At 35.9% G+C, this 20044-nt stretch overlaps 1 protein-coding gene across 2 annotated transcripts in view; it reads left to right on the top strand.

The window, feature by feature from the left end:
- GLRB (glycine receptor beta) overlaps positions 1-20044 on the top strand; it is a 46453-nt gene that overhangs the window by 4523 nt on the left and 21886 nt on the right. For both annotated transcript variants that reach the window (XM_066317665.1, XM_066317664.1), the window contains exons 2-5: positions 6990-7096; positions 9684-9751; positions 16310-16539; positions 19829-19911. In XM_066317665.1, coding sequence (XP_066173762.1) covers positions 6990-7096; positions 9684-9751; positions 16310-16539; positions 19829-19911 — 488 coding nt within the window. The remainder of the gene's footprint in view (positions 1-6989; positions 7097-9683; positions 9752-16309; positions 16540-19828; positions 19912-20044) is intronic.

The following is a 20044-nucleotide window of genomic DNA, read 5'->3' as shown; positions in this document are numbered from 1 at the left end:
TTTATTAAGTCTTTGGGTGTACATATCCTCTCTATCAGTAGTATCTGATCAACCCCAAAATGGTAAATGGTGGGAAAGTGGCATCATATCTGTCTTCATTCCCATCACCTAGAAGACACTGTTGATAGTCTGTGAACATTTTCATTTGTAGGTGTGGTGGAAGGGTTGATACAGTTTGTGGGAGGAGGTGGAATGAAGTTGAAAGGAAAGCCTGAATTTGGTTGTGGAAGAAGATACATCTGACAGTCATTCCAAGGATAAGTACTTTGCAGAGTACTTCTCTCTTTTTGCAAATTCTTCTGCCCTGTAGCAACAGCAGTTGGTCAATGCTTTTATTATTCTGCATCATGTAACTGTCATGGAAAGCTGTGATCCCAGACAGATAGGGCCAGAGTGATGAAACACTATAATTTCGTGGAAAGTTACAGACTATGTATTTCATATACAACCTCCAGACTGAGAAAAAACTTGAATCTGTGGGTTAAATTGCACTACTTTTACCTAAGTCCAAGGAAAACCAGAGGTCTGAATTCTGTTGTCAAGACAAACTTTACAGAATGTGTCTCAGCTTCTGCTTTCCTCTTATATCACCACTTATACCACCATGAGGTGGTTAGATTTTACCAAGGCCTTTCTATTGTCTCCATACTTACAGCATTTGGGAAAAAAAAAATACTGGGATACGGAACTGATATAGATAAATTACTTCCAAAATGTTGTTTAAACATTTGGATGTTTATCATGTTTTATGTCTGTGTGCTGTATCAAGACACAATGGGACACCCATTATGCACAAGGGTTACAGGTTGTGACTTCGGTGGGATGCAGAGATGCCTAAGCTAGGAGCAAGCAAAGGAGCTAAGTTTAGCAAAAAACCCACACTGCTGAGAGCAGTACTAGTTCAGGCTGGGTGAAATACTGTGCTGACCTGGTTCTGTTGGTTTGAGAGCTGTCAGCTCTGTGGCAGGCAGATGAACCAGCTTACTTTTCTCAGGTTTAGTGAATAATAAGGCACTTCAGATTCCCATATAAACAAACACTCTTTAAGGTGTCTAACCCTGGTAATGTTGAATGTGAAACCAAAGTTGAATTTAAGAAGTTTCTGAAAGACAAGGAGTGAAGTAGTGACACTAACAGCTATTGACACTACCTAACTGCAGGAAGGTTATCCTTGTGTCCATCTTAGGAGACTATTCTCTTAGGTCTATCTACAACATGAGATGAAAGACTAGCTGTTTCACCCCCTCCACTCACAGTTCACAATTCAGGATGCCTAATCTGGGCTTCTGTTTCAAAATTAGCTATAGAAAACCCTTTTTTTTTTGCCCCACTGCATTGTCTCCAAATTTAGGTACTGAATCTACATATCTCATTTTAGGTGTTTGGCTGTCAACTGCATTCATGAAAACATGTGAATGGTGACTCAGAGTTGCATAGTTTTAATGTAATTAGTGATACCGCTTTTCATTGGAGTAATTGTAATTGATCTTCTTAGGAATAGGCATGTCACCTTGCCCAGTTTGAAAATGTAGCTATTAAACATACTAGAGATCAGAGAGATCACTCAGAAGAGTTATATAGTATGTCATTGATATGTATTAACTTGTTTTTATGCTTAGAATTATTGAACTCAAAAAAGCAAATGCCTGCAAATCAGAACACTGATAGTTTATATCAGGAAAATTGTACTTAAAATATATGGTGGGATAATAGATGCCATGTTTCCCAAAACTTATTTTTACCTTTCTCTCATGTACTCAGCCATGTTATATGACTAATATGTTCATTTCAATCATGTAGGTTAAATAAACTGCACTGAAATTTGTGGTTTCAGCATCACATAGGAAGTTTTACTGGAGATAACAGTGGCAGTTGGAATACATATTTTTATCTCAGTAATCTAGAACTATGGAGAAGTTTTCCTTCCTGTTTGTGTAAAATATTGTTTATATTCTTTCCTCCTGTAGCACTGCATGTGGAAAGGACTCCTGGTAAATTCAGTGAGCTCTGAGAGAATAAATGTCATGATGACGTGTAGAGATATAATGTCCTCTGACACATTTGCCTAACATAAATTTAAAGCTATATAAATTTCAAACCAAGTGTAATACATGCTTCCTTTTGTTATGCATACCTGCTTATCTAAAATTCTGAATTTTGAGTAGTGAATTATGAAAATAATTACCTGTTGCCATCAACTTAAAATGTTGATCATGATCTTCAAAGGCAGTGATAAAATGTGTAGAGCTGCAGTGGAAGAGGAGATGAACGCCTTACTGCATGTCCTGTGAAATACAGTATGTAAAGCAATTCTTTGATTCATCAGTGATACCAGATATAACCTCCAAAAGACCAGGCATTTGACACAGGGATCTTATAGCTAAAGATAACCTGTACTTTGTTTTCTGTCTGGATTGTGAGGACACTGTTTGTAGAAGTGCAGATACTTCTGTGTATATGAGAATACATATTGTTTTCACTTTTATTTATTCAGAGACAGAAAAATCACTTTGGGTTTTGGTATTTTGTATTTTGGTTGTGTGATGTTTTTGAATTATTACTTAGGTAAAATTTTTGGTAGGGAAAGTTCTAGCTTTAGCTTTACAATTACTTGCTTTTAAATTTTCTTCATAGCAAATGTGAGGTTTCTGTAGCCTTATCCTTTGGTATTCACAATATCTTGCTTAGAACTCATCAGTTTCTGTGAAGAGTGCTGCATTCCTGTTTCTTAATGCTTTCCATCAGCTCCACATGAATTCAACACAGGTTGAAATAAATGCATTAAAATAAAAAATGCATGCTGCAACTGGTGGCAATATAAGTTACCAGCTTTTTACAAGTAGGAAAATTGTAGGCTGAATTAGAAAAAATGGTAAGTAATTCCTCAGTTGGCATGAGTGTTGTTACATGGGACTCAGTCTTCAGCACACTGAAGATTCTTCTAGAAAGGCAGATCTCGGCTCAAATCCTTTTTGAGTTATGTAATATACACATACCCCTATCATTAATTCATTCCATAATGGCCAATTAAGCAGGAGTGGTTGTGGCTCTAGGTAAACATCTCACGTTAATAGTCCCAGCCTCTTTATCCAAGCACCTAACACATCCCATTAACTGTCTCATTAAGTTTTTTGCTCATCTGTCACTCCGAATGTGTCATTAACTTCCTAGCTCACCCCAAAGGGCACATATGATGTATTGATTTGCAGGTGAAATGTAGGCAGTTTGGTCAACAAGGCTCTCAGAAGGTAATCCAGTCATTGTGCTGAAGTTTCCTTGTCTGCTGTTCAAAGATGGTAGTTTAATGACAGCATGCTGTAAAAGAACCACTGTGAAAATATGACCGATACTCAGCAGAGCCTTTTTTTTTTCTAGTAGCTATTTCAACCGCATCATTCAAAGTGACCTTTAAAGTAGAAATTACTGGATCTCAGTGCTTCTCCTCCTAACTCAAACCAGCCAATGTCATTGTACTTCATTTGGTTCTTAGATAAGCAAGGACAAATGCACTTATACACTTGTATAAGTTCAAAACACAACCAAACAGCTTGTGGAAGATGTGATTGTGGTGTTCTTTACCAGCAAGCTCTGCTGCCATTGTTCTTCCCATCACTGTCTTCACAATGTAATAAATCTCCTTTGCCCAACTTTTTGATGGCTTTTGAACAAACAGCCCAAATAGATATTTGTATTAATATACTTCTGCAGTGCAGCTCAGATCTCACCAAGCTATGACTTTATTCCTGTTACTCAAAGAGACAGATAAACCTGTCAGCTGTATGTGGCTTTATTTTGCGGTTTGTTGCTCACTCATTTAATTTCTCAAACTTTTTCCTCTTTTCCTCATTGCTTTTTATGAGCATCTGCATTTCATTTATGTGTCCATGTTGTCCTGTGTGGTTCAGATTACGGTTTTCACTAATTAATGAACTTCTTTGTATAACCCATGACAAAAATAAAAAAAAAAAGTATTTAAGTTTGTGCATTAGTTGTTGATTGGATTTGTTTTCATACTTCATTATACTGGGCATATATAATTTAGAAAGAAATCCTATTGTCAGTATTAAGAAGATTCTTTTGTAAATGTAGTTTTTGTAGACATCTGATGTTTTAGGTGTTAATATGTGTGACTTGCAAGAAAGCAATGCCATGAACCTTTCTGTGTTGGATAAAATGCAGCATACAGAGTGCCTGCCTTTTAAATAGCTAAATGAACATTCTTTTCTCAATTGCTCTGTCTAGAAAATGGAAAATAATCTTAGTCTTTTGTTTTCCTTTTGTCCAACTAGTGGTAAGCGCAAAAAAAGCAACAAAGCCGGTTTATGGTATTTCTGTAGTAACTTCTTCATTGGTAAAGGTCATCACTGAAAACAGAACATATCTCAAAATTACAGAATTGGAATGCAGTGGGATGGGATAGAATGGGATGGAATAGGATAGGATAGGATAGGATAGGATAGGATAGGATAGGATAGGATAGGATAGGATAGGATAGGATAGGATAGGATAGACCAGAACAGAACAGAACATTTCAGCTGGAAGGGACCTACAGTGATCATCTAGTCCAGCTGCCTGACCAAATGAGGAAATTAATTAATTCTTTTGCATTATGTTCCAATTCTAAATAAAATATATAAACTTATAAGCTCAGCTCTGAGGGGATTGTTTGAAAGTGAATTTGTCAATTATTAGGAAAGAACTTAGAACACACATTCCTTTTTTAATTGCTCTAATATTAAACTAGCAGAGGCTTACATATCATTCTGTATACAAAAAAGGAAGTTAACATATGTTGCTAAAAGGAAACACTTCCTTGTTTTATTCAAAGACCAATTAATTCTGGAGAAGTTCTGCTGTAACAATTAGTTCACCTATGTGGTTGTTATGGATCACAGAGGTTTTAGTGTGTTTACTGCAAGAGGTGGGTGGGTAATTATATACTGCAGCCGCTTAATGCTGCTCCACAATTCTTTTCTCTTCATGTATGTTATAGTTTAAGCTATCCTCTTGGATATATATTTCTTTGTATATTTCTGTATATTCTTTGGAATTCTTATTTATCCTTCCAGTTGCTATTGAGTAGTCAAAAATTTCAAGGAGGATTTAGTGTCATTTAACTGCTATAATTTTTTCCTCATTCATAACATCAAGCAAATACAATGAAAAAAAATAGTTAAGCAGATTTGCAGCTTTAATTGCAGAAATATCCTACATAAAAGGATATACTACATATAAGTATACTTATATGTATAAGTATATACATATATACTACATAAAAGAAAATAAAAATCTGGTTATTTTTTTCCTGAATGATAAAATGCTCAAAGGGTATCAAGGGGACTGTGATATAATAAAATGCAGTTATGTTGTCATGAATGGTTGGCATGTTTTTAATAATGGGGAACTCTTTCATAATTTTATTTATAAATGTTTTAGCGGTTGAATGTTAGCTGAGGAGATTAAATCTCTTTGGGAAGGCATAGTGAGTGCTACCAAGTCAGCAGACCTGATTCCCTTTTCCGTTATGGTTTGAGTTAAACCAGTTATTTTTAAAGGTAAGGTTATTATTAAAACCTCTTCAAGGGCTAGGATCTGGTCTCATCTCCAGTTTTCAATCAAATACTGATGCCATGCTATGCTGACATTTATTATTTAATTAATTTCTCAGTAGTCAATAAGAAAAATGGTGAACAGGAGCTATGATAATTGGACATTTTAAAATCAGGAGCTCTAATATATTCATGTAGTTTTGGGTTTTTTTAACTGGTCAAAAGCCTTCTGTTGAGTTACGTTTTCTTCAACAAATGTTTGAATAATGCAGAAATCCCAGAGGGCATGAAGGAAGTTGAAGGATGAGAAGAAAAAAAAGCAATGAACTAAGATGTTATAGAGAATAACCTTTAGGTCTGTCAAACTGACATTGGTATGGGAGAGAATAATGAAAAAAAGAAATTACAGGGTGAAGAAGGCAATAGCAGCTGATGCTGATTGTAGAAAACATTTAGGAAATAAACTTGACCATTTTTTAAAATACATTCATACATTAGTTTGCAAGGGGTGATAATGTTGATGCATATGACTTATACATTTGTAGGGTGTTTGTCTTACCTTTACATGGCATCCTGGTGACTGAACAATAATAACAAAAAGACTACAAAGTAGTCATGAAAGAGATGGAAAAGTGATTATGAAACAAAATTCAAAACTGGAAACAGTCACTGAACAGGTTCTGGAGACATACAAATTCATTTATGTACCCTTATGAGCCTGCTTGGTGCTTAAAATACCTGGGGAGGGCACTGACGCACCCGTAATGCTTTTTATTACACTCAATTTCATGTACTTTCATAGCTGCATTTACCTGTCACAGGCTCTTTTTGATTGTAGCAATGGCTTTCATTTAGCACCCAACGTAACAGTGGCAAGGTAATGGAGATGTTTGAATTCCCCCTGCAAAACCAGAGAGTCCAAGGCCTTGTTTTTTGTAGCAAAGCTTTTATTAGCACTTGACAATGAGATTATGCAATCCTCCAGCTCTGGGTGGAATAGCTGGCGCTGGCATGCGAGAGCAGGAGACTGCCAAAAGCCTCTGCATGATTTGGCACCTACAAAGTGGCTGTCAATTTACTAAGGCTGCTAATCTGACAGTCACTAAAAATAGTTCAGGTGGCTGCTTTCTACTGATGAAGAAATCGTGTCCCTCTGGATATTTTTGTTAGGAGGGTAGGGAACAATTAGGGATTGCAGTTTATTTGCTTCCAAGTTTACTGCTAAAAGTATGTCAGAGAGCATTTGTGTTATTACACAAATAGTTTCTTGAAAAATCCTGAAACTTCTCAAGGAAAGGAAGACTGTACAGTATGGCACCTGAAAATAATGAACAGTTTTTGCTTGTGAAATCGTGTTTATGCAATCACTTTAAAATCACTTCAGTTTAAGCATGCATTTATTTCTCTCTTGATAGTAACGAATGAACTTTTTTTTTACAGGCAGCAATCAGCTGAAGACCTTGCAAGAGTACCTGCTAATTCTACCAGCAATATCTTGAATAGACTGTTGCTCAGCTATGATCCCAGGATAAGGCCTAATTTCAAAGGTTTGACAGATATTTCAGCCTTTTTTTTAATCTTTGGATTTTGTCATTTACTCTTTTCACACAGAGAAAAATTATGTAGAGATAATTCTTGCAAGTTAAACTTCTGTGGTTTTTTTTGTTTGTTTTTTTTTTTTTTTAATGGAAGCTTCTTTCGATAGTGTGAAACTGCAGATGATGTCCTTTTTAGCTGAAAGATGTTAGGATTTCATTATCATAATAGTATGTGGTGCTTTATTTAATAGTATGTGATGCTTTATTTAATAAGACTATTGGTCTTCTTTTATAAAACACTTTTTAAATATAGAAATAGAATTTATAGAATAAGTTTTTAAAATACCTTTTTATCCTTGCATTTTAGATAGGTTCGGCTGTACAGTATTTTAAAACACCAGAGTTCTCTGTACATGTCCTTTAAGATGACTATAAAAAGTTGGAGTCATTAGTATCATTATTAGCAAACTATACAGTGGTTAAATCCTTTAAAGTTATTTTAGTTATAAAGCTTACACACTTTGGGAATTCATATAGATGATGCATTGAAACACATTTTCTGCCACTAAAACATCTTTCTGGTTCTCAGATGTTGTAGGATTCTTCTGTGTAGGCAAGTATGAATCCTTATATATGCAGAAAAAGTTGGAATACATATTCTTTGCAAAGCCTCTAAGAATTCACACAAGTTAGGCTGTAAATTAGACTTTCCTGGAATGAGATTATTTACCTTCTGAAAAAAGACAGAGACAATTTTATTACATATAGGCAACTCAGTTTACATAAAACAGCTCTTTAATTTTAAAACACCCCATATAATTATATGAGCATTAAGAGATATTTTAACATGAACATCACTAGCATGAAAAAATTTGGAAATCTTAAATGTTTATTGTGCTTTTGAAGAGGCTATTTTTAGTTATATTTAACAATTTTATAAACATATTAAACTCAGTTCTCAGCAAGTGTACTGCTTTCTTTCTTACTCTCTGTAGAACCATATTTATATGTTTCCAGCACTGAGTCTTGTCACAAAGAATAAATGTCCAGCCTCTTCTCTACCTGTTCTTCTGCATAATCAGCTTGTAATCACAAAGCATGTTGCAGATTTTCTTGTATTTTTGATAACCCTTCTGGCAGTCTGGTAAGAATCAAAACAGAAGGGAGAGAGAGGACATACAATGTTAACTCAGAGGGAGGTGGAAGAAAAAGAACATTTTCTGACAAGTGGTTTGCCCATGTTAAAATGTTCCTCACACATGAGTGGTTTTCTTGGATGGCACTTCCTATTCAAATCTGGAAGAGAGAGTACACTCTTGGCTACTAGTGATGTGATGGGTGCTCTGTCACATGCATCAGGCATTAAAAGAAGTATTGTGCTTATTGCATAACCAAAAGCATCACACTTAAATTGATTAAAAACCAAACCAAACAAAAATTTTTAACTGAAAAAGTGAAATTTTATCTTCATAAATTTATGGTGACCAAGGGAATGAGTTTGAATTTATATATTAAATACATAAAAAAATTTTATGCAGACAAACATCTATTGAAAGAGACACATATTTTACTGTATTTGCTTAGTCTTTCAAAACATTATTCATATATTTTTATATCTCTTTTGTCGGAAGTAGGAAAAGCCCACTGCTTTGTTGAAAGTAGGAAGAAGCCCACTGAGTATTTGTAACAGTGTAAAGGAGATCAGATATCTGAATCTAGTGGGCATCTTGGCACTCACACCATAGAGATACTAAATAATAATAGTGGTCCATAATTAGTTCTCTCAACTATCAGGCCACTTCTTGCTCTGTGATAACTCTCTGTTAGCACCAGATTAAGTGACTGCCAATCAGTTCCCGCAGGGTGACAGAGGGCAGATGTAGCAGCTGTCATACCATCCCTCTTCAACTACAGGAATCCTGGCTGTGGAAAAGAGAAAAAAATCCAGGTCATTTTGAATCTTTACAGCTACTGACTTCTAGAAATTTTTCTTGGCTAATTGGTAACCATTGTAAAATTAAGAAGCTTTCCAACTCTTTCATACCAAGGTTAGATAGCTGTGAAAGATGCATGCAGTAATTTTTACCTGCCTGTGTTCATACTTTACAGGCAGGTAAAGGCTTTTGTATTTTACCTGCACAAAGAGGTATCCTCTTAAAGGATAAGGAAATATCATAAATAATAAACAGGTAATTTGGGATAATAGATTGTCATTATGACCTTGACAGTTAAAATTGTCTGCTGCTAGAAATGTGAATTGCCTCTATCCATTGCACTGTGTGCGAAAGTAATACTGGCTTATTCATTCTGAGATAACAGAAAATCATGGAATTCAAAAACAGTTAATTTAGATATATGGTCAGTGGAATCCTGTAAGATTAGCTCTCTGCACTAAGGATTTTTATTTTTCTCTTTTTCTTATCGCTAGGTTAAAAAGAGGTTTAGTGATAATTATTGACTATGAAAACTGTATATATACTAACTTAAAAAGATAAAGTTACATTGTCACATTGTGATACTGGTATAAAGGAGCTTTAAATGAATGATAATGTACCTTTACTGGATTGTGTTGCTCACTAGAATTGTTTTTTTAAAGGAATTCCTGTCGATGTTGCAGTTAACATCTTCATTAACAGCTTTGGGTCAATTCAAGAGACAACTATGGTAAGAGAGAAATTAAATTTGTGTAGTACACATGGAGATTTTCTTACTAAATTAAACTTCAGACTGAAGATTATGAACAATAAAATAGAAATAATTGTTGTGGTTGCAGACACTGAGAATTAAGTTAATGAGGTTAGTGATTGACTTGCCTGTGCTTTATGCCATAGACCTAAGCCTGTTCATGCATTTTACTCTGTATGTGTCCACAGTTATTGTAGCTTTAGAATCTGATGTACATGAAAGGAAATCCATAGTTTCTAAGATGCAAGAGATTGACTCATTTCCATAAGTTATTAAGTTCTTTGGGAGAACCTATTTGAGTTAAGGACCTTCCAGAGAGTTATTACATAGGTTGCTTGCTGTGTTATTCAAAAAACCCCAAACCAATAAGACTGTATGTGAGACAAGAAGAACAGACATGCATAAGGATGAAATGTATAGGTCCTTTGTTTCATGTGGGTCTGAAAATGGACATAAATTGTGGAGGAATAGAAGGAGCAGTACTAAAGGAATGGACTATCAATGACCAGAGCCTTGCTGCTGTTTATTTACTGCATGGGAAAGATAAACTGGGTAGTGAAGTTTATAAAAATGTGTTTCCAGTTCAGCCAGAAAATTTCAACAGGTCAGTAATTGGATGAAATAGTCCTCACTGCAATTTTGACTTCTTCTGTTTCTTTGGGAAATAAAATCCATTTCAAACTATGTATGAGTTGTTTCAGCAAAGCCCTTTCTGTTATTTTGGGACTTGCAGATCTTTTTTTGTCATGGTGTCTCCAATAAATACTATCAAAAATATTGCCAAAAATGCATTTAATTACCGAAGGTGTCCTGACCTGATCAGGTTTTGCTTTTGTGTAAGAAAGAGGGGAGTGTACCATGACGTGCCAGTACATGGAAAGCCACAACCACAGCATGCCCCAGGTGGGAGTTCTGAGGCATTCCCTGATTGCTTTGGTGACCTGCTGCATCTAAAGCATTAAGGCAGTTCCCAAAATCAAGCTGCTTTTTTTAATACTGTGACTAAGGCAATATTCTGACTCATAATGGCAGAGAAGCAATAAACCGCAATACCACTAATAAGCAATAAAACACATTTTTTGTTGTTGTTGGAAGTAAGTTCCACTTAAAATTCAGAACCAGCTTACATATTACCCTAATGAAATTGCAATAGGACTGCAGAGTCACTCCAAGTTGAACATAAATGATGGCTGGAACAGTTTTGAGCAGCTTGGCCAGAAATTTCTGTTTCTTTAGATAGCAGAGATTTATGTTTGATTGCAAGTGATAGTAAGTCAACTAATGGCATTAGTGGGAAGTGATATTAAAAGAAAAAAAATGTAAATTTGCCCAAGAGGCCATGAGATTTATTTCTGAACACAATTCATTTGTGAAAACAAAGAAAAGACTCAAATTTAAAGAGGAGGGAGGCAGGGAGGAAGAGCAGGAAAGTAGGACTGAGATAAGTGTCTTAAGATCTCAAGTATATTAGGCCAGACAGCCCTTTCAAGTTTCTGAAATTGCATGCTTTTAAAAAATGACTTTAAAATAAGCTTTTTTACAATTCAGCCAGATTCAGATAGTAACAAAACATGAGTGTGAGAGATTTGCTTCCCCCTAGGCCCTGGGAAGAAAAAAAAAAAAAAAAAAAAAAAAAAAAAAAAAAAAAAAAGTATGCTGTCTACAGCCATGTATGTATGCCTGTCTGTGCCTTCCTGATGTGATCACTCACAAGTTTACTAGGATGTGCTGTATGATAAGTCATGCCCTCCTCCATAATTCAGAACTTCAGACACCGCCCTTACTTTATTTTATGCTTTTATTTAGATTTCTATGTCTAGTTGGTCACCATGATAGCTAAGCATGTTTATGTGAAATTTGGATTACTTCTTAATTGCCTTAATGTTATACAGGAAGCATTGACAAAATTAACAGTCACTGTTCTTCCTTGAATTAGAAAACTCTTCCTGCCGCAGTGGGCATTGGATATTCAAGAATCACTGCTCTCTTGGGGATAAGTTTGTAGCTGTCTTCAGAAGGTCTGGGTAATACACCAGACGGTAGAAATGGATCCCTTAGAATAGGAAAAGACTTATACTTCTAGAATCACAGGAAAAAAATTTCCTGGAGGTGAGGCACAAAGTCTGTGAAGGATCGAAGAGATCTCTTGTGTTCAGAAAGGAGACATTTGCAGAAGTATCAGAACTGCTGAAAAGGTTCCTTGATGTTGGAGAAGAGAGTGGCTGGCTACATCTTTACTGTCTCTGGTGTTGGTGAGAATCATGAGGAATATTGATTTATAGACTGTCTCTAAAATTACCAGAAGCTACTAAACTGGTTGGAGGGATATCAAAATTTGTGAAATAATATATTTTGAAGTATTTCAGTCAATAATTACTGTGATGATGCTTTGCTCTCCAGCCACTGCTGGCTGTAGTAATCGAACTCATGAATTTTTGCAATATTTGTGTGGGGTTAAAGCCATGCTAAAGCAATAATTCCTTGTTTTGTGTGATGGAAGTGGGGAGAAAAATAAAAATGGGTACCAGGTGACTGGAAGAGAGGCTATGGTAGAAGGCCCAACAAACCAATGTGTAGAGCGCCAGTGAGAAAATGCTCTGCTTGCTGTCCTTCTGGTCCTGTGGTAATTATATTCTGAACTCTGCAGCTGGCTCATCCTCAACAAAGAGTTGAGATTAGCTCCTTCTGATGGTAAAGTACACTTAGATTTAAGAAAGGAGGGAATTTCTTTATAGAAAAGCATCAACATGTTTGAGGTTACTTTGTTTCAAAGCACACATTTTGCGGGTCTGTGCACAGAATCCTGTCTTGCTTTAATCAAGCCCTTGTGAAGAATCTGAAAGGCAAATGTTTGCTCTGTGTTTAGGAAGGATAGTGTTCATGTTGTGTTGTTTAATATTGTAGAGAATTGCAGTGCTTCCACACACTTATCCAGCAAGTCTCCTGGAAATAGCTAAGCAAAAGAACTAGTGAAATACACAGAGAATCAGAATTTGTGCAGATAAAAAGGAGAAGAGCTTAGACCAGAGCTGCTACCTTTCAGTAAGCTCCCTTTATCCTGAATCCTGTAACTTGTTTCATTCTGTATCATTAGACCATTTGTCAAGGATCCCATGTTAATTCTGCCTCTGAGTTTGCACACATTTTTTCAGACTGCAGATTTGTGGTATAATATGGTGATTATGTCACATTTAGAAACTGTTTTAAACTGGATGACCAGTCAAGGATTCCTAGGGATAAAGGGTTTCTGGTATAAATACCCATAGGGCTATAACAGTTTTTTTCTGTGATGATGATCTGACTTTCTGTCTACAGAATCTATGTTCAAGTTTTTTGCTTGGAGTGTGACCTTTCTTCACTGACTCAAATGATAAAACACCACTGCTTCCTTCTCTTTTACTTTAAAGTCTTTCAGAAAGGGCTTTTTAATATTTGTGGCTATAAAAAACATTCTATTTCCTTATATTAGTTTTAAAAAAGACATTTTCTATTTCATTAAAAGGAAGCACTATTATGTTGCCTTTGTTTATATGAGTGCAGTTTATGCTGTAAGTCTTTCATGATCTTCTATGTGCCTTATTTTACAGAGAGATATATAGGCTGTGTTTGCTTTCTGGCCTGAGGTGGTTTTCTGGCCACATGCCTACTATTTAGTAGACTTCTGAAATATTTCCTAGAATGCCTCCCAACCTCCCTGAAAACAACTTGCCTTCTGTTGGAGTTGCATGGGAAAAAAAAAAGCACTGTGGAATACTTCTGTGTTTCTATCTGACAGGTCCTCCTGGCTCTAATGCTGATGAATATCTCTTCCATCCTCTTCCCCTTGTTTCAAGCTTCTTAGTTGCTATTCGACTCACCTTTACTATAAAATGCCAGTCACTCTGCAAATTCAAGAAACGTTTGTAAAATGTACACCAGGAAGACGATGTGCTCCATGCAGACTGCTTCTTCAGCTCCTGTTCAACCTAATTGTGATACACTTACTGAATCTTAAAATTCGTTGTGCACATTTGAGAGGACTGGTTACAGACTTCTTTCAAGATAGATTTATGCCAGATCTTAGTATATACTGCTGCCAGATGCTGTAAGGGGGCACGCTCTTCTAAGAAGCAGCCCTTTTGCACATTGTTGTCTGGCTAGGCACAGTTTTGTATTGTGACATCTCTTTGCTTCCTTCTACATTTTCTAGACTGCCTCAAGTATGTGTATGTAGTGGCCTTCCTCTCCAAGTGTCCCTGTTAACGTCTCTGCTTTTGGCCTGAACCTCCCCACTTTAGATTAATGGGATTTTTCTTTCTCTGTGTTATATGGAAACAGACTCAAGTTCTTAAAATGTCAAAACATCTGATTGTTTGGTGTTTAAATTTATTTGTAATAGAACAAGGAAGGAAATAAAATAGCATCCACCTGATCTTACTTCCAATTCTTATTTTGCCAGTGCATTCTGCTTTTCAGTGGTGTAAGCATCTCCTACTGAATGGGTAAGCTGAAGGCAAGTGTTGGACAGTGCTTACCATTTGCCTATGGCTTTGAGAAGGCATCTTATTTGTTTAAAATTAGGGTAATGCACTTGTTTATGGGGAAATTTAATTCAGTGTAACCAATAGTGTAATGCTTGTGAGCATGAATGCTATGCAGTATTATCTGATATGATTTAGAGTAATTTTCTTCAGTGAGAGAAGAAGTGCATATGGAATGGGAACTTCAGCAAGAAGCAAGTAAAGGAAATTTTCAATTATATACATATAATTGAAAAGATGCTTTCTGAGATAATGACCTGAATTCCCTCCAATAATGAAGCTTCTCTATGAGAGCCTTCTGGTACAAATTCACTTCATATTAACCATTATTTTTTGCTCCTTTTTTACTTTGGCAAGACAACATAGGTCTTTATATAGATAAGAGTTGCACTATGTGCATTTTTTCCAAAATCAACTCCCAACAAGTAACAAGTACTTAGTTTTGATGCTCTGCTTTTCCTAACAATGCAGTAAGGAAAAATATTACACAGTATAGTGTAATAAAGAGATACTTGGGCTAATTTGACTGACGGACTGGACATGGGAAAGTGGGCACTGTATTTAAATATACAGAGCAAATCAACAGAATAAATTATTCTACATGAGGTCTTAGCCAAGTGGGCTCCTTCTGGTTGAAGTTAGCATGACTGTCTCAACATGGCACCTGCTTTGGAATGTAAATGTAGTAAGTACAACAAAAGATAATTCGGTTGAATTAACAAAAGATGTGTAAGAGTCATTGACACGTAAAATAAAAAACTTTATAAAATTAGTTTCTATGCAGAATCCATTGACAAGCCAAAGATATGTTGAGAACCTTCACTCACACATTTCTACCATTTTGCTATAATTGTGGAGTAGTAGCAGTGTTTTCACTGCTGAAAGACACAGCCCTTATCTCAGGAAGCTTTGTACCTCAAAGACAGTTACGAAAAAAAAAGCACACTATAAAAGACAACTAGGAAGACTGGAGATAGAAGTAATCATACATACAGAATTTTTATTTGTTTGGCTTTGTTATACTTTTTTTCACCAATAACTTTATTCTTTCTCTGTATGTGGTCTGCCTAGTTTACATACACATGAAAGAGAGGTGCTGGCTTCAATGTAAATGTAAAAAACCAAAAAGACTTAAGAGATAAAACTGAAAAATCATAGCTGACATTCTAGGTCAGGTTTTTCCTTTAGATGCACACAGCTTTCACTAAGGACAGAACATGTGCAGGGTATCATGTTGCCCCGAGACACATGCTACTCCAATTCCCAAAAGCAAAATTAGGTTCTCATTGAGCGTGGCTCTACTGCTGTCCATCCTTCAGCCAGAGTCCTACTGATTTCAGAAGGATATTTCCTCTGTAATGCCTTGATTTTGTCTCTTTGAGACTGATTCTGTTTCTCCTTTCATACCTGCTACCTTAGTACTTATGTTGCAAGCTGGCATCAGTTTTCCTGTTACCAAAATAGTCCCAGATCACTGATAGAAGGTCTGAGGCTGTATGCTGAGTGTGTAGCATAAAATCTATTACCTACCTGGTCCATTTCCTGCTTTTAGAGTGTGATATTTTGCCATCAGTGTGCCACTTAACCAAATGGAGAGTAAACTGGAATTGGCACTCACAGGATATCCTAACAGAAGTGATATCATGCCTGCTGCCTGCAGCCATTTAGTGTAGTCAAGCTATGGCCTCTCTCTGCCCTGCTGCATGCTTTTCTCTATGCCTGGGTAACAGGAGGCTATGACTAAGGGGACGCAAAAGTGACTCTGGAGTGGCAATTTGATCCTTTGTTTAAGGAAAGTTGCTATATTCAAAACCATGAGTGAGATGTAATCTGTTTGTAGTAAAGTCCCTTAAACATAACACTTTGTAGTGTAATTTGAATAGTAATTACTGTCTTTGTGATAGAAAAATAAGGGCATTTTTTTTTCTCTTCTGAGTCTGATGGAATGGTTTTACATCTCTGTGGGGTTTTTGCTAGACTTGTGGCTAGTCTAATATTTGTCTATTCTTCCCACCAGGATTATAGAGTCAACATCTTTCTAAGGCAGAAGTGGAATGACCCCAGACTCAAACTGCCCAATGACTGGAGAGGTTCAGATACACTGACAGTGGATCCAACTATGTTTAAGTGTCTTTGGAAACCAGACTTATTCTTTGCAAATGAAAAAAATGCTAACTTCCATGATGTCACACAAGAAAATATCCTTCTTTTTATATTTCGGGATGGAGATGTCCTAGTCAGCATGAGGTATTTTATTTATATGTTTCCACTATTTTTTAACTTTATATCAAATATATATTCTGCATTAGCCTTAGTAATGTAATACAATTTATTACTAATATTTCAATTTATAAGACAGTTTCTAAACAATGCTGCAATAAATTATGTGTAAAGAAATCAGATGAAGGTGTTTTAAAGCATGTCAGTTGGTAGCACTGGAGGTGTGAGAAATTTCAAGTGTATATATACATTAATCTAACATGTAACTAACTACATTTAAACCATTTTGATAATTTCTTAGGTTCCTAAAAGCATAATGGAGTGGATAATATATCTGAAATACAGCCTTCAGTAAAATAATATATGTTGCACACTACTTGAATTTTTACAGCAACTGAAGTGAATGATGATTACTTGCTAAAGATAAAGGGAAAGGCAGAAATTAAAAAATTTGTGAATGTGTATGTTTTGTAAAAGTACTGCTAAAACATCCTTATTAAGTTCTATGCCTTACTGGATATAACTTTTTTCAGAAGCTTCCAAATTGCTGTTCAATTTAATTGCAATTAACATATGCTTTTTTGGTGGTTTGACTTGGTTTATGAAAGGTATACATGATGCCACAAAAATCGCCATCCACTGAAACCAGCAAATTAGTTGGTTAAAAAGGAGGTCATAGTGAACTACAGATCTGGAGATTTGTAGAGATTAGGCTAAATTTCCTAACAGTAAGTGAATTTTCTTCTGGTGTGAGCTGGAACATATTACCCTGATAGAAGTAAAAACGAATATCTGAATATACTGCAATATTACCTTTAAGAGGGCACCATTTGAGAAGCTAAGTTCACATGAGCTATTTCTTCCTGGAGTAGAAATAAATAGAAAAAAGAAGAAACAATATGAAAGAGTTTGGATTCTTTTTTTCCCATTTCAAAACAGGATGAGAAAAATCAGTCTCAAGACTATTAATGGCAGTGATCAGAAAAGAAAATACATTGGGCAGTCAAATCATTTGGCTTGCTCTTAAGGTCTTGGTTTTGATTTCAATGGCTTCTGTAGTTTTGAAGTGTGTAGAAATTAATATTCCAAAGTAGAAAATAACTTCCAGCTGTGAAAGAAGTTTCCCACTTGAAAGAGTGAATGTTAAATGAAACATTGAAATATTTTTCAAATATTCTTCTGGGTTGCAGATATTTAAAAATGAGCTCAATAGGTATGGTTATTGATTAGTGAATATTGAGTGAATACCAATGGTAGTGTTTCTGATGCTAAAACTATTCTCTGAAAATTTGCAAATAAGAAAATCAGGTTCAATAAAGATAGAAATTACTGTCATCCTCTAAAAATACTGTTTATTTTAATAGCACACTATGTTTTTACATGATATGTATGCAGGTAAGATGAATTTTTTTTAGAGACTGCGGTTTGGTGACATTTTAAAAATACATAATTTCTATATCTTCTGTTCATATTTTACTGAAATATTATCCCAGATAAATGAAAAACTCTCCAGTTATCAAAATAATTGCATGGCAATATGGGTATGAGACAAAGCTCTTGCACAAAAAGTTAAGAATTAGGAAACTGAATGCAGGAATACCCAGCTACTGCTCACATCAGGGCAAGTAAACAGTAGACTCCCACAAAAAATCCATTCTGTGTTCTGTGATTTTCAACATAAACTGTCTGAAAAACTCTGAATTGGCAAGTGTATTTGATGATACGAAAATATGCAGAATGGTAAAGATAAGAGATAATAGTGAGAACCACAAATCAATCTAATGACTAGGCAAAAAATACGGCATGAAATTCACTGGAAATTGTACAGGAGGGAAAAAAATGTTTTAACTTCACATAAAACCTGATTGATCTAGAGTTGGTTATTACCAGCCAAAAAAATTAGCTTTGAGTAGTAATGGATAGTTCTCTGAAAATGTCAACCAATAGCTCAGTACTATTTGAGAAAGTAAATTGAATTCTTGGAAGTATTAGGGATTAAAGTTATGCCGCTGCATAAAAGTATGCTGTACTTAAATTTTGAATGCAATTCTGGTCTTCCAGCTGTAGGAAGGGAGGCAGGGATAGTCAAAGGTGTGGAACAGCTGGGCAAGGCTGAACTTTTCACACTGGAAAAAGGAAAATAATTGAGGTGGTGCCATAGAGGTCTCTAAATCACAAAAGCACAGAGAGAATGGATGGACATTGGGTTTTTGCCTTCTTTTACAGTGAAAGAACCATGAGACAGACTGAGGACAGATAAAAAGGTGTGATTAGAGTGTGCTGTTAGCTGTGGCACTCTTTGCTGCAAGATGCTGTGCATGGTAGTTTCCATGGTATTTGGGTTTAACCACAGCTGGCAACTAAGCCTCATTTGCTCACCTCCTCCTGGCCTCAATGGGATGGGGAGGAGAAGCAGGAAAGTAAGGCCCATAAAAGTTGTGGGTCGAGAACTACTTAAAAATTGCAGCTAAGTAAAACAGAATAAAATTATTAATGCTAATACTAATTGTAATAAAAGGGACAGGGGGAGAGAGACATAAAAACAAGAGAAGTAAGTCATGCAAAATAGAATTGCTCACTACCTGCTGAGAGATGCCCAACCCTTCCCTCCTGCCTCCCATCTCCCTGTGTACCTGCTCCCTGGCAGAGTGTGGGAAACTGATCATTCCTTGATTTAGGGTAAGCATTACTCAGAAACAACCAGAATCATCGATGTGTTATCCATGTTATCCTCATACTGAATCCAGAACACAGCACTGTGCCCGTTACTAGGAGAAAAATCATCTGTCCCAGCCTAAACCAGGACACCTAGATTCCAGAAAGCAGCTGAAAGCAAAAAAACCTTCTTGGAGACAAAAAATCTGTTCATGTCCCTTAAGTACTGAAATACTTCTGGTTTGGAAAGCCCTTGAGGTGCAACTTTTGGGTGCTGCTGGGTGTCTGGCAAAATAACACTTCCAGATTGCTGAAGTGTCATATTCTTCTTTAGAAGTCTGTCAGTGGGCAGTGCTGGAGACAGGACTCTGTTCTGTATGGACATTTCGTTTGGTTATTCTGTGACATATTTGTATTTTTTCCTGTATTAGTAGCTCTAATTTGTGAGCACCTGTGTTTAAAACCCTCTATAAAATTTAAATGCCTTATTTTATACTAGAGATGTATCCATTGCAAACTGCTCACTATAACTTCTAAACTTTGTTTCTGCTCTTTTAGAAGATGAAATTGAGTATCTGTGATTTTTTTTTTCTTTCTCATGGCCATCTACTGCTTACCTGACAGCTCACACTGTTTTAAAATTCCATTCCTGTATTTTCAGATTGTCTATTACGCTGTCATGCCCTTTGGACTTGACTTTGTTTCCTATGGATACACAGCGCTGCAAGATGCAATTGGAAAGCTGTACGTAAATCACTCTGTCCATAAAAACAGTTCTCTTCTAGGCATGCATGAGAATCAAACAGGAATTATTCCATTTCCTTCATCTCAACATTTATAATGAATCATGAAATTGACACTTGCTGATTCCTACCAA

Source organism: Sylvia atricapilla, chromosome 4, assembly GCF_009819655.1.
Source record: "Sylvia atricapilla isolate bSylAtr1 chromosome 4, bSylAtr1.pri, whole genome shotgun sequence".
NCBI lineage: Eukaryota > Metazoa > Chordata > Aves > Passeriformes > Sylviidae > Sylvia > Sylvia atricapilla.
This window is presented reverse-complemented; position numbering and strand designations above follow the sequence as displayed.